General features: G+C 58.4%; 1 protein-coding gene across 9 annotated transcripts in view; it reads left to right on the top strand.

Moving 5' to 3' along the window:
* The window catches only part of PTPRF (protein tyrosine phosphatase receptor type F), an 88,479-nt gene that overhangs the window by 49,633 nt on the left and 23,992 nt on the right, over positions 1-14,854 (top strand). For all 9 annotated transcript variants that reach the window (XM_047871136.1, XM_047871144.1, XM_047871143.1 and 6 more), the window contains 6 exons: positions 6,875-7,144; positions 8,634-9,215; positions 9,428-9,564; positions 10,060-10,204; positions 13,677-13,982; positions 14,626-14,819. In XM_047871136.1, coding sequence (XP_047727092.1) covers positions 6,875-7,144; positions 8,634-9,215; positions 9,428-9,564; positions 10,060-10,204; positions 13,677-13,982; positions 14,626-14,819 — 1,634 coding nt within the window. The remainder of the gene's footprint in view (positions 1-6,874; positions 7,145-8,633; positions 9,216-9,427; positions 9,565-10,059; positions 10,205-13,676; positions 13,983-14,625; positions 14,820-14,854) is intronic.

The raw sequence follows: 14,854 nt of genomic DNA, 5'->3' as shown, positions 1-14,854 counted from the left end.
AGTTGATACTTGCAGCTGCATGACTCAGTTATGTGGGGCTATCCTGGACATTGTATGATGTCTAGCAGCACCTCTGGCCCCCTAGATGCCAGCAGTACCCCCTAGCCATGACAATCCACAACCTCTCCAGACCTTGCCCAGTGTTGCCTGGGGGGACCCTACCTGCTGGGAACCACTACAGTAGATAGACGGCCTCCCTGCCAGCGTTCACCTCCCTCCATCTCTCTTCTCCCGCTGTGTCCACTGGGCTCGAGGCCACATCTCCTCCTTGGATTTGTTTTCGGTGCCTCGCATCTCCTCTGTCCTCCAAACTCTCAGGGCTCCGCTCTCTGTCTGAGCCCCTGCAGCCGCTGCATTTAATGGGACAGCATGTGTGAAGCTCCCGGCACAGTGGCAGGCACATGGGAAGTGCTTGGTGGCCAGTGACCCCTGCTGCTGTTGAGAGAGCTGTTGGGGATGCGTCATCCAGTTACACGTGCCTTTGCTCATGGTTGCCCACAGCTCCACCCACAGTCCAGCGGGCCCAGGCAGGCTGGGTGGACCAGCCTTTCTGTGTCACCATACGTCTTTGTCTCCGAGTGACTCACACTCTCCTTCCATCCACAGCGTTTCTCTCCGCCAGCTCTCAGGACACAGAGCTGCCAGGGACCAGGGTGTGGCCACGCCCAACCTTCCCCCTTCTCTTCAGGGAGCTGGCCGCTGGCCACAGCTGAATCTCAACGGGGCAGTGTCTCTACAGCCTTTCTCCCCATAGGTGTCCATACCAGCTCCTCAAGCTGGTGCTGTGCAGTGTGGGGCTTCCTGAAGGTGGTGGGAATCTAGCAGCCCGTGTGCCTTGGTGCGTTTGTGGGCTGGGTGGGCCCCGACCCCAGAGCCCAGCTCACTGGGTCTGTCGAGCCGTGGGGTGTGTGTGAGGCATGGGGGCCGCCTGTGCTCCCCTTTCACCCCGCCCTGTCCCACCCTTGGCGCCCCAGCACCTGCCAGTGGGACCCAGCCCTGTCCACCATGTCCTCCATGAGTCCTGAGTCTTTCGTGAGCGGCGTGGTCCGCGTGCACCTGCGTGCACGTGCGTGTGCGTGGGGCACAAGAGTCTTGTCTTGTTTCCGTGCTGTGTGGGCAGTTGAAGGTTGGCCTGTTTTTACTCTCTCTGTGTTTCTCCTTGTCTTTTTTTTATTCCCTCCTCATCCTCATCGCACTCTGCCATCAACCCAAACTCTCATCTCTCAGATCAGCGAGAAGGTTGGTCCTTTTCACTTCTTATCCATCTGCAGTTCGCCCGTCGATGGGATGCTCCCGTCAGTATGGCCCAGAGGGCTCGGTCAGCTCCCTCAGGCTCGCTCCAGCCAGGCCTGCCCGCCAGTCAGGCTCCTCTCTCTGCTGTTTGGGCCGGCAGGCTGGCAGGACCAGGGGTGGGCGGGCTGGCCCCCTGCCCTGCATGTTTCTGCCGCTTGGGTCCCTGATGTGCCACGTGCTGCATGTCCCCTTAGCTGGGCTCCCCTGCTGGGGCGGTCAGGCAGGCATGGTGCATGACACGAAACTGTGCCCCCCTTTGTGCCTGGGCCGGGCCAGCTCTCTGTTCCAGGTGGGGCTCAGGAGTGGTTGGGGGAGCTGAGAGCAGTAGAGCCTTACGTGCGCCTGTGGGGCCTTTCTCCACAACCGTATCACCTAAACTCCACCTTTGCCCGAGCTCAGCTGCAGCCACTGGAAAGACGAAGGGAAAAGGCTAATGTAGAATGAGCTCACCCCACAAAGTCCTGCGGGTCTGCCCTGACCTTGAGGTTCCCACCAAGCCCCGATGGGCCTCGTGAAGTTTGGTGTCCATGGCACAGGTGGGTGGCATCATCTTGGGCACGAAGGAAATCTACACTCTTGTCTTTTCCCCCTTTCCAATCAGAGCTGAATGAAGATCTTCCCACCTGCCTCAGCCCCTTTGCCCAGGCCCTCCCAGCCCTCTGGTGTTTCCTCAGGCCTGTGCTGGGCGCTGAGCATTCAGATTCAGGGAGCTCACACCTGACCGAACTGTTGACTGCAACTTGGTAAGGCCCACGTGGGAGCCAGAAGAGGCCCCGGCCCAGCCACAGGTTGGGAAGGGCTCCGCAGAGACCCTGCTCCAGCCCATTCCAGAACATTCTCACATGGGGCTCTGTTCTCAGCCCCACCCTCACGGCCAGACCTCTACTGCTAGCCTTGGGGCCAGCAGCAGAGGCTGGCACTCGTTCCTGTGTCACATGATCTCAGTGGTCAGAGGAGACTCACCTGTCCACTGGGCTTTAGGCCGAGCCCCAGGGAGCAGACTCCGACCACCTGGTCCCCTTTCCTCCGTGAGGGAGAAGAGAGTCAGTCGGGAGGAGGGCTGAGGCCCCAGCTCAGATATCAGCCCTGAGCATCCGTCCATATGCGCTCCTGAGCTCTGGGGCATTTCGGTTACACCATTTCGCTGACCAGGCGGATCTGCCGGGGCGTCCAGAAAGCAGTCATCAGCAGACAGCCCAGCCTGCCTGCGGCCGCCTCCCCCTACACCCGTTCCCCCACCATCCTGGTCCCACATCCCTTTTCTGTCTCCCCCTCTGTGGTCCCACCAAAAATAAGCACGTATACAAATATTTAACGGGAAAGCAGAAATGAGTTTCTAAATATTCCAGGGGGATTTGCCGGGCTGGTAATTTGTTTGGCGCTGATAATTACATCTTACATTTTTCCAGCTTTACTTAAAACTGTGTGCCGAGTGCGCCGGCATTTAATTACTGCTCTGCGGCAGCCACAAGGTTATTTATTAAAGAGTTATTTTATCTTGATACAGTGGATCCTGCCCCTCATCCCCTCCTTAATGTTGTGTTATTTTCATCAGAGAAATTTCTGTGAGTGAATGCAGATTGCGGGGCTGCCTCCCCCTGCGATTAGGCTGTCACTCCACTGAATGCTGATGCCTCCGGGCGCCACACCGCCCTATTATAGGGGGTTGTCAGCGCAAATAATTAGACTTAAAAGTTACAGCTGAAATATAATCCAGACATGGCAGAGCCCTGTTTTGGAAATTGTCTATAAAATGTCAGCAGTAAAGATGCACGGGGAACAGTAATAGACCGGCATTGTTGGAGCCCAAGATTAGACCTAAGTGCATTTTTCCTGGCTCTGGCTTTTTTCTTCCCTGCTGTTGCTCTGTCAATAGACTGAGTCCAGGGCAAGTTCTGCCCCTTTTGGAGGCCTTGTGTCTGGGACGGTGGGAGGAGTGACCATGGGGCTGCTGCAGGGAGGCGCCGGCCACTCCTGGCTGTTAGGGCGGGGGTGGCTGTCCAGGCAGGTCCAGGGTGCAGGGCCCCACTGTCACTCGGGATCCCAGGAGGCCACCTTTTACCTCTCTTGCCCCCACCTTCCCTCTGCAGACATACCCTAACCTCCCTCACACTGCAGGGAAGATGAGCCTGAGCTTTGGGAAGTCTTGCTCCAGAGCTCCTTGTGTGTGCCCGAAGCCCGGTGCTCCGGCAAAGTCAAGGGTGCATCCCTAGCAGCCTCTGGGCTTGAGACCCTTGCCTGGGTGCTAGGGATGATCCTAAGGGTCACATCTGACCTCATCCTTAGTCCCCGCAATGTTCTGTCTTCCACCTGCAGGTAGGAGGGGAAAAATACAAGGGAAAACAAAGCTATTCTCAACGTTTATTCTGAAGAGCCTCCACTTCCTGACAGTGGAACAGAAGACCTTGTCCTCCCAGGACTATTTGGAGTACAGTCCTGCACTTTCTACACTGCTTTCTATACTGCTTAGGTCGGGACCCAAGGTTTATTGGCCAAGGACCTACTTCCTTTCCCTGGGGCACTTTGTTTTTATGTCCCGGGACTAATCAGGCCCCAAGATTCCACCACTGACCAGGGTCAAGCTTGCAGCCATGGTGTCCCCTGGCACAGGCTTTCCAAGTCCCATCCTTCTTTTGTATGTTTGTTTATTCTTGAGAGAGACAGAGTGTGAGGGGAGACGGGGCAGAGAGAGAGACATGGAATCCAGAGCAGGCTCCAGGCTCTGAGCTGTCAGCACAGAGCCTGACACGGGGCTCAAACTCACAAGCCGTGAGATCATGACCTGAGCTAAAGTCGGACACCCAAACGACTGAGCCACCCGGGCGCCCCATCCAAATCCCATCCTTCTGCCAACTGGAGAATATCTTCTGCCAGCCCTGGCTGTCCAGAAGCTTCTCCCTAGAGCCTCCCAGTTGTCTTTTTTAAGACTTATCAGCCAGGGCTCAAAAGGGTGTGAGCTTTTCATCACACAGACGATCTCCTGGTAATACGTAAATTCGGGCATGGCACTTAGAAGGATCAGTCTTAAGTCGGTTCTCTTGTCTATAATTGGGAGGTGATAGCATCTCTAGCAAGGAAGCCTTCAGCACGTAATAGATATTCAAGAGTGGTTTCCCTTCCCCGAGCTTCTTTCGGTGCCCATGAACGAGGAGGACATGGGCTAAGAATAAAGACCTGATCAGTTAAGACTGCTCCCCTGTGCCTGTCCGCCCAAGCCAGGACTGTGCTGGACCCCTTCCTTCGTCGGCAGGCCTGGGCCTGGTCTGCAAATAGACCTGCCTGCCCGTACCTCTCCTCCCACTGCCAGCCCCCCAGGCCCAACCCCGGAGCTCAGGGAGGGCCCGCAGCACCAGGCTGGGCAGTGCTTCTGTCTGTGCATCCCAGTCTCACTCTGGTATCATTCGAGGGAGTGAGTGCTCGAAGGGTGCTCTTGTGGGTCCCTCCTGCCAGCTGTGCCCAGGATCCAACTATTCTCTGCCATGCAGAACTCTCTACCTGTGACATGTTGTCATTGTTCCATGTGGACTCCCAGCTTTGGGACAAGTGACAGAAACCTACTTAATTGGCTTAAGCAGAACAAGGAGATTCTTGTCTTAACCAAACTCAAATATGTAGAGGTAGATTTCAGGCAGGGCTGGATCCAGATATTTAAACAGTTTGGTCAGGCTCTGGTGTGTGTCTTAGCTCTGTTCTCCTCAATTGACTTCTTTGTTCTCAAGTGTGTTCTTCCAAGCGTCACAAAAGGTGGTCCCCAGTCCCTCTAAGGTTAGCCACGGCAGTATAGAAAGAAAGCTGTTCTAATAGTTTTTGCAGAAGTCCAAAGGCTATATATCTCGTTAACCCGATCTGGGTCACATGCCCCATGTAGCAAGAATGGGAGGAGAGGCAGTTCCCCTAAAGAAGATGAAGAGGCCAATTCTAGAAGGCAGAACACTAGATGTCCATGAGGCACATTGAGATCCCAAGTGAGCCTGGGGACACAGAGGGAAGTAGACTCAGCCCATGATGCCAGTCACACGTGGCTTTCTTGGGGGTTCTGTCTAGAGGTCTCGGAGTGAGGTGGTGTGGACAGAGTTGGGGCAGGAGCTGAGTGAGGTGGGGTCTGGTCATGTGGCCTGAGGAACCATGCAGGTGTTTTAACAGGGAAGTAACGTGAGCAGAACTGTGCTGTTTGTGGAGGGGCCTGGAGGAAGCCACCGTGGCCGAGACTCTGGTGGGGGCAGTGGCCTCTGGGTCTGGAAAGAAATTTAGTGGGTTTGAAAGATACTTTAGACACGCGCTAACAGGACCTGGTGATTTGTTGGGTGTCTAGTCTCTGGGCTGCAGCTTGACCCCTGTGCAGTGAGGTCAGAGATGGGACCAGGTGGTTTCTGTGGTCCCTTCCAGCTCTGATTCTGTGGTTTGGGCTGTCTGAGCAGCAGAGTCTGGAACCTATGGTGGAGGTGCTCCTGATGTGACAGCATGGGTCCTTTGCATGCCCTGGCTCCCCAGCAAGGGTCCTTGGAGACCCGCACGCACTTTCGGTGCCGCCTTTTGGTTCCTTAGCCTCGCTGCCTGCCTTCTCCAGCACTGTCTGTAGGGGTGCCCCCGCCCACCAGCTGCATGACCCGTCAGCATGCCACGCATGCCTGCCCATGGCTAGGTCTTGCCTGCCTTCCCTCCTTCTGCATGTTCCAAATGTCTGTGCCCAGCTTCCAACTTTCGGTGGGGGGGGGTTCCAGGCTACAACTTGGCCTGAGAAGCTCAGAACAGCTTCTGGCCTGGAAAGCCCAAGACCAGAGGTCGTGGCCAGGCACAGCTACCCTCCCTCTTGAGACCCTTGTTCATTGGCGCAGAAAGCCGTCTGTTCGGCGCCCTCATCGTGTTACTGCCATCGTCATGCCCATCCTGCCCGCGGACCACGTCCCTGGCCTGCCCTGACCCCTTACCCAGCCCCTTCTGAGGGGCAGCTCTTCCCCTTGGGTTCCCAGGCTGTGCCTTGAGCCTGGTTGAGGTCCTGGCAAATGGTCTTGCCCCTTGCCCTCATCTCTCACCTCGGGTCACAGCCTGGAGGTGGAGGCAGTGACTCCAGAGAAGGTGGCCATGTCACTCCTGGGCAGACCCTCTCCCCTGCCCCAGCCATGCTCTGAGGTCCTCCACCCTCGGGTGCCTGGACTTCTCTCACTGGTGCCCCAGTTAGCCCCTCTGGAGAGGGTCAAGAGCAAGTGGGGGCAGGCACTGGAAGGCAACCTGGGATGTGGCCCAGACTAGGCCCTCAGTGTAGACCTGAGGCCCGAACCTTGCACTGAGTCCCTGTGTGACCCTGGGCAGAAAGGACTTTTCTGGGCCTCAGTTTCCTAGGCTGTAAAGTGGGAGCTTGGTTGCGGAATCTCTTATGTTCCGGTCTGAGTGTGGGGGCTACTTCTAGCCCAAAAGTGGGGTGGTGGGAGGTGGTAAGCTGGGGCCCAGGGACTGTACCCCACCTGTCTCTGAGGTGGGTTTGACTCTGACAAGCGGGGCTTCCTGGATGAGGGGCCCCTGCCCTTCCATCCTCCGGAGTGTCCTGCCCGGCCCGTGAGTACCTCTCTCCCTCCTCCCACAGTGCGCCGTGTGGCTCCTCGTTTCTCCATCCCTCCCAGCAGCCAAGAGGTGATGCCAGGTGGCAGCGTGAACCTGACTTGCGTTGCGGTGGGCGCACCTATGCCCTACGTGAAGTGGATGATGGGGGCTGAGGAGCTCACCAAGGAGGATGAGATGCCTGTTGGACGCAACGTGCTGGAGCTCAGCAATGTCGTGCGCTCCGCCAACTACACCTGCGTGGCCATCTCCTCGCTGGGCATGATCGAAGCCACAGCCCAGGTGACAGTGAAAGGTGAGTGCCACATGCATGCCTGCCGTGGTCTGCGGCCCGCCCTGTCGCACAGGGTGACAGGAGGTCCCAGCACCCGTGGCTGGTGAGGATGGCTGTTGTGGGGATGGATGAGGTCTAGGGGTCATCGCCCTCTCCTGGGGTCCTCCTGGCCCTCACTGGTGGAGAGAGGAGTTTCTGTCATTCATAGTGTTAGTAATAGCAAACAGATACTGAGTTCCCGTGGGCAGATACCGCACTGGTAAGCACAGAGTACTTTGTTTCATTTGTATTATGCTGGGAGGTAGGCCCTCTTCCTGTTTTACAAATGAGGGAACTGAGGTGCAGGGTCACGTGGGAGGAAATGACAGAGCAGAGACTTGAACTCTTAGGGGTCTGATGCTATAGTCTGATGCTACAGTATGACCCCCTAGCCACTACATGGCACCAGACCCTCAAATTTACCAACCCCCTGGCAGGAAGGATATGGTGAAATAGTGGCCAAGGGGGCGTGGGCTCTCCACCAGCTCCCTGGGATAGGCATGCATAGGCACACTCCTCCAGGCTCCCTGCCTCCATTCCTCCCTCAGAGCCGTCCTCCATTCAGCAACTGAAGTGATCTTTTGAAGATGTGAAGCAGGTTCTCACCACTCTCTTTTAAGAAAACAGCCTTCCAGTGGCTTCCCGTTGCTTTTAGGGTAAACACCGGGATCCTCACTCCCCTCACCCAGCTCTGCTGGCACTACTCAGTTCTGCCGGGCGCTCACCCAGCCCTCACTATGCTGGTTCTCCCCCAGTCTGGGTCTCAGCCCTGTGAGGCCCTCGTGGATGTCCCCAACTCAGCACCCCGCTGTCTGCTGTCCTTGTGTGCACCGGAATCATGAGTATGGACGCAGTGCTTCCCACTCACCCTAGAGTGTAAACTCCACAAGGGCAGGGGTGCGGCTGTGTGACCTGTGTCCTCAGCCCCAGTGCAGTGCCCAGCACTTAGTAGGCTTTTGATAATTATTTGTTAAATGGTCGGCTGTGGATCTGGGGCTTTTCTACCTTCAATTTGAGCCAAGCCACAGGTGTGTGGGGCCCAAAGCCCCAACACTTTCTAAAATCCAGACCTTTCCCTTAGGTGCGTCTCTCCCCAACACCAGCCCCAGTCACACATAGGTGCCCACAGGGAGCGCAGGCAAGCCCCAGAGGCAGACCTCAGCCTCCCAGCCTGTGTGCATGGGACCTGGTCAGGCCATGCCACCTCTGCGTCTTAGGTTGTTAGGTGAGGATCCAGTGAGTTCTCAAAGTAACGTGGGTAGACACTAGATGACCAAAGGCCCTGGAGGCCCTGACAGGTGTGGTCACCATCCTCTGCTAGGTGCCCTTAGAGGTCACCTTGAACTTTTCAAGCTGTTCTTCAAGGTGTGTTGTGGGGGTCAACCACATTCTGGTTGGATAACATCAAAGGCAGGCTTGGCTCCTGGAGTCATGACCTCAGGCCATCCTGAGCCTCTCACTTTCTTCCCAGCTCTGCCGAAGCCTCCAATTGACCTTGTGGTGACAGAGACAACTGCCACCAGCGTCACCCTCACCTGGGACTCTGGGAACTCAGAGCCCGTGTCCTACTACGGCATCCAGTACCGTGCAGCAGGTGCAGAGGGCCCCTTCCAGGAGGTGGATGGCGTGGCCACCACCCGCTACAGCATTGGTGGCCTCAGCCCTTTCTCAGAATATGCCTTCCGCGTGCTGGCGGTGAACAGCATCGGACGAGGACCGCCCAGCGAGGCAGTGCGGGCACGCACAGGGGAGCAGGCGCCCTCCAGCCCCCCGCGCCGTGTGCAGGCACGCATGCTGAGCGCCAGCACCATGCTGGTGCAGTGGGAGCCGCCCGAGGAGCCCAACGGCCTGGTGCGAGGGTACCGCGTCTACTACACTCCCGATTCCCGCCGCCCCCTGAGTGCCTGGCACAAGCACAACACAGACGCCGGGCTCCTCACCACCGTGGGCAGCCTGCTCCCTGGCATCACCTACAGCCTGCGCGTGCTGGCCTTCACTGCCGTGGGTGACGGCCCACCCAGCCCCACCATCCAGGTCAAGACGCAGCAGGGAGGTAAGTGCGGGCAGTGTGCTGGCTGGGTGGCCATAGCAGAGCTGGGGTGGGCAAGGCTGTGGCGAGGCCTCTTCCGTCAGGCCGTGGGCTTGGGGGCCTATATTCCACACACGCGTGGTCACTTGGGATGCAGGACACGGGTGCGAGGGTGTCTTCCCCTGCCCTCGAGGGGATCGGTGAGGTTCACGGCGCCTGGCATGGGGGCGTTGCAGTGCCTGCCCAGCCGGCGGACTTCCAGGCGGAGGCAGAGTCGGACACCAGGATCCAGCTCTCGTGGCTGCTGCCCCCGCAGGAACGGATCATCAAGTATGAGCTGGTGTACTGGGCCGCGGAGGATGAAGGCCAGCAGGTGAGTGCCCAGCGGGGACAGGAGAAAGGAGGTGGGGGCTCTTCCTGATCCCTTAGAGTCTGTGGTGGGCTCACCCAGGCAGGCTTTCTGGATTTTGTGGTTGTACGGACACGGCCCCCAGGGTTCTCCTTGGGGCTCTGGGGCTCACGTGGCTGATAAGGTTCCATAGTCTTTGTTGCCCCTGTGCTGGGGGCAGAGTCTGTCCTTGGGTCTGTCCGTGGGTTTCTTGGGCTCTGTGGCTTACGCGGCACTGGCGGAGCCCTAAAGTTCCCCACTGGAGCCACTTGTCCCAGGTGTTCGTGGCCATGTAGTCTGTGCAGTGTCCGTGGCATGGGCTGGGCCGAGTCCCTTATATGGTCCAGGTGGCCATGTGACATGGAGCCAGCCCTGGAGCCACGGTGGGTCCGCAGGGGTCAGCTGCAGCCCGCGTTGGGGAACAGCCTCTGAGTGACCTTTGAGGTCAGAGCAGTCAGTGAGTGCTCCCTGCTCTTCCAGCACAAGGTGACCTTCGACCCCACCTCCTCCTACACTCTAGAGGACCTGAAGCCTGACACACTGTACCACTTCCAGCTGGCCGCCCGTTCCGAGATGGGGGTGGGCGTCTTCACCCCCACCATTGAGGCCCGCACAGCACAGTCCAGTAAGTGTCTTCGGAGGCTACTGCCTGCTGTAGCTGGGAGGGACACAGACATACACACCCTTCTCCCTTGACCAGGGGGGGGTGGTCAGGTCTGCCAGGCCCTGGACTGGACCCTTGTCTGGGCTCCAGGTCTGGACCCCGAGAGAGGGACAGGTAAGTTCCCACTGGTCTGCGTCCGGGCGGCTGCTGCCCGCGCTGCTCTCCACCCCCCACCCGCTCCCGCCCCTCCCTCTCCCAGGCCCCCCCCCCCACGACCACCCAGGTAAGTTCTGTGTCTGTGACTCATCCTCTTCCCCCCGCCACCCCCCCTACCCCCAGCCTGTCTGCGCTGGCCACACTGGCTGACTAGGCCATTTCCACTGGTGGGATGGCCACGCTTGCCCAGTCTCAGACACGCCCCCGCTTTGGCAGCTGTCCTCCCTTTCCATGTCCCCACATCTCATCTCCCCCATCACCTACATTCCCTGCCCCGTGTCCCCCACCATGAGAAAGATGTGCGAGCTGTGTCATCACACCGGGCCAACCGCACGTAGGGACACATCTGTGAGCATGAGACTTTGTGACCGAGAGTGTCCACGTGCCTGCCTTAAGACCACGTGACCTTCCATGTGTGGGTCTGTCTGTGAGGCCATTTGTGCTACACTTTGTGGCTTTGTGTGTTACCGTGTTCCTGCCTGCGTGTGACTGCGTCTGACCGCCTGACTGTACAGCACTTGCATGTGTGTCCAACGAGTGTCTGGCGTGCCCTGTGATTGAGTGGCCATGAGGGTCTGTGTGATAATGGGGGCCACAGATGTATGGCTGGAGAGGATCATGGCATTGAGGCAGCACAGGTGCTCACCCTAGACACGGCAGCGTCTGTGAGGCGGTCCATGTGACACGGGGCTGTGTGTGAATGTGCCAGTGATGTCGGGCAGCTATGTGGGACCTGGTGTTCATGGATCCATCCTGCGAGCACCTGCTGTGCTCCTGCTGCGCCCGTGCACGGTGCGGGGCTGGGAGTGACCCTGATGTGGCCTCCCACCTGCGGGGATCCTGGTCTAGTGGGGCAGATAGATGTTAAACCTGCAGTTACCCAAATGAGCTCTTAATTATGTTTGTGTTAAGTGCTGTGGAAGAGACAGATGATGGGATGGGAGCTTCATCTGGTCTGAAGGGCCAAAGGGGCTTCCTTGGGTGATACAGGCCTTAGGCAGAGGGTCAGCAGGTGCAAAGGCCCTAAAGTGGTCAGTGGCGAGCTGGGGGCCAGTGTGGCTGGAGCAGCCACTAGACCATGGCAGCTGGCTTCAGGTTCAGAGGACAGGTGGGAGGGCTGACTGGCCGCTGTGCAAGAGTGCACAGGACAGCCCGGCAGGATGCCTGAGGCCAGGTAGGGGGCTGTGTGGTAGTCTGTGCAAAAGGTGGCAGCTCAGATGAGGTGTTGGTGGATTGGAGAGCTGCCTGGGATGCCAGCTGGCTGGGACTTGGTGATGGATTGGGTTTTGGATGCTGAGGGAAAGGGAAGTGTCAGGCAGATTCCTTGCTTCTGAGGTATGGACCTGGGAAGAGAGTAGGAAGTGGGACCTAAGCAGGCACTACAGCCCGAGATGCCTTATGCCGTGTCAGTGGTGATGTTGGGCTAGAGGTGGGGGACCCTGAGGAGGATGACCAGAGATGGCAGGAAATTAAGGAGAGGGGAGCATCTTAGAGGTTGGAAGAAGCAGACCAGATGCTTGACCAGAGCCAGAGGAACACTGGAGTGTCCACTGGGTTGAGGACTGTGAGGACTTTAGCTGGAGGGAGGGACCACTGCAGCTGGAGAGGGGGGTTGTGGTCCTGAGTGTGGGTTTCGTCTTTTAAGATAGGATTTTGAGCATATTTAAGCATTACTAGGAATGAGTCTGTTCAGAAAAGTCAAAAATTTGGGAAAGAGAAGGATTTTGGAAGCTCAGGAGGTTGGGGAAGGGGGCAGAGCATGGATGGGAGAGATCTGCTTTGGACAGGAGGGCGTACCTCTCTCCCCGTGGGAAGCAAGGGCGGCTCAGTGAGATTACAATTGTTGGGTGGGTTTGGTAGCAAGAGATGGAGGGAGCTGCTGGTGGGAGGCTTCAGTCTTCTCTGCAAGGTGGGAGACAGTTGTGTGCTGAGAGCTGAAGGTTAGAGCGTGGAGGAGGTTGAAAGCATGCTGTGTACAGTGGTGAATCAAGCCGGGCAGAGGACAGAGGCCACAGGCAGCATGCAGGGCCCGGGTGAGGCCACTGGGGACGTGCTCATAGGATGCCGGCCTTCCAGGGCAGGTGACCTACCTGTCCCAGGGCTGCCTGGAAGAGGGCAGAGGGGTTGGATCCATCCAGGGCTTGGCACAGGCCGGGCAAGAGCATGGGAAGAGAAGTAGGTGAGAGAGTTGAAGGGGCATGTAAGAGCGATGAGGTGTGGGACCTCCGGGTCTAAGCTCAGTATTGAGGGCGGTAAGGATGGTAGGTCAATGGGCGGAGGTCCCTGGGGGGCGCTGAAGAGCCAGTACAGTGCTGGGGACCTTGAGCAGCTGAGCTGGGGGAGGGGGAAGGTCTGCAAGGGGATGTCGGAGGCCACGGTTTGGGGGATAGGGCCATTCCGAGCCTCGGCAGTATCAAGGGCACGGCCACAGCCGTGCGGGGGAGGAGAAAGCCCTGGAGATGAGGGGCTCGGGGGCTCGGGAGGGGGACTACCGAAGTCACCCAGGCAAGGGGTGGGAGCAGAACTCTGGACAGTGAGGAAACCATGCTGTGGCACTAGGCTCCTCAGTGGGAATAAGGTCTAGAAACGTCACTGGGAATAAGGGAGGCACAGCCCCGTGTCCTAACTCCAAGGAACTGGTTGAGTGCGAGCACCTCCATAGGGCACACTTTCTCCAAATCAGTCAAGGCCGTTGGCCTCTTTCCCATCTGGCCTCCAGTCTCTGTGGTTGCTTGTGGCTCCGACACCCTGTCCAGGAAGGCACAGGCCACGGCTACCTTGTGCCAGAAGAGCCACTGGGGCTGCTGGTCCTGACAAGAGCTGTGGGCACAGCAGCTAGAGTTCTCCATATGTGGTTGTGTGTGTGATGGGGGCAAGGGGTCAGGGAGTCCCGGCCCACGCTCATGTGTATCTGGCAGTTGTGTGTGTTTTGTGAGAGAAAGCATATGTGTGGGAGAGACCTTGTGTGTGTGTGAGGTGCTGTTAAAGCCCCATATGTGCGAAAGACACCATATGTGTATGTGGGACACACGGTGTGTGTGTGTGTGTGTGTGTGTGTGTGTGTGTGTGTGTGTGTACACAGGCAGAGCCTGTGGTCCAGAGGGAGCCAGGCTGTCTGGCAACAGCGGTGGCAGCCTGCCTAGGAGGGGCCCTGGGTTAGCCATTCTGTACTCAGGGACTAGCCGGCCTGGGTGAGTTTCCCATCCTCTGTGACTCGTCACTGTGTCCGTGACCCCCACCCTCCATCTGCCTGCTTCCCCCCATTTGTCTTCCCCAGCCCCCTCCGCCCCTCCCCAGAAGGTGACCTGTGTGAGCACGGGCTCCACCACGGTCCGGGTAAGTTGGGTCCCGCCGCCAGCCGACAGCCGCAACGGCGTTATCACCCAGTACTCGGTGGCCTACGAGGCAGTGGACGGCGAGGACCGAGGGCGGCATGTGGTGGAGAGCATCAGTCGCGAGCACTCCAGCTGGGACCTGGTGGGCCTGGAGAAGTGGACGGAGTACCGGGTGTGGGTGCGGGCACACACGGACGTGGGCCCCGGCCCGGAGAGCAGCCCGGTGCTAGTGCGCACGGACGAGGACGGTAGGCGCTGGCACCGAGGGGAGGGGCGGGGGAGGGGAGGCACCCCTCCCAGACACCACCCACCGCGCACCCCAGGGCCTCTGCCTCACACAAGCCGGGAAGGACTCCTCTTCCTGATGGGGGCTTAATAGCCCAGAGTGGGGAAACAGAGCTTGTGGGATAGCCCATGACCAAAGCCCAGCCTTTGCAGCGGTCTCCAAGGCAGCTGGAGCCTTAAAAGGCTAAGATGGAAGAAGCAGTCCCACCTAAGATCTGGGAGGTGGAGACTGGGAAGACTGGTCCAAGAGATGCTCAGAGTAGAACCAGCAAGACTCACTCTTGGCCAGATGTTGGCATGATATGGGTGCCAGGAGGAGATGGGACAGGTTGTGCCCACCTTAGGATGACCAAAGGCCTGGTGCCTCACCACTGCCCTCCCCACCAAGTGAGATAGCTCTGGGCCCAGGGGGTCAGCAGGGCTTCCTTGTGCTAGGTGAAGGGACCCCTCCTGTGTCCTCAGCAGGGACAGACAGTCTACAAAAACTCTGTTGAGGGCCTTTACTGGAGCAGTGGGGTGCAAAGGCAAGGCCCTGGAATGTGCTGTGCCCCCCCGAGCCAAGGTCCATACCACCAGGCCCGACTTTCTTCTCTTCCCGGTCCCCAGTGCCCAGTGGGCCACCGCGAAAGGTGGAGGTGGAACCATTGAACTCCACTGCTGTGCGTGTCTCTTGGAAACTGCCCGTCCCCAGCAAGCAGCATGGCCAGATCCGTGGCTACCAGGTCACCTACGTGCGGCTGGAGAATGGCGAGCCCCGTGGCCCACCCATCATCCAGGACGTCATGCTGGCTGAGGCTCAGGTGTGTCACTGGGAGGCGGTGGGGTGGAAAGGTGG

This window comes from Prionailurus viverrinus, chromosome C1, assembly GCF_022837055.1.
Source record: "Prionailurus viverrinus isolate Anna chromosome C1, UM_Priviv_1.0, whole genome shotgun sequence".
Classification (NCBI taxonomy): Eukaryota; Metazoa; Chordata; class Mammalia; order Carnivora; family Felidae; genus Prionailurus; species Prionailurus viverrinus.
Note: the sequence above shows the minus strand (reverse complement) of the source record. Positions and strands in the feature narration are given on the sequence as shown.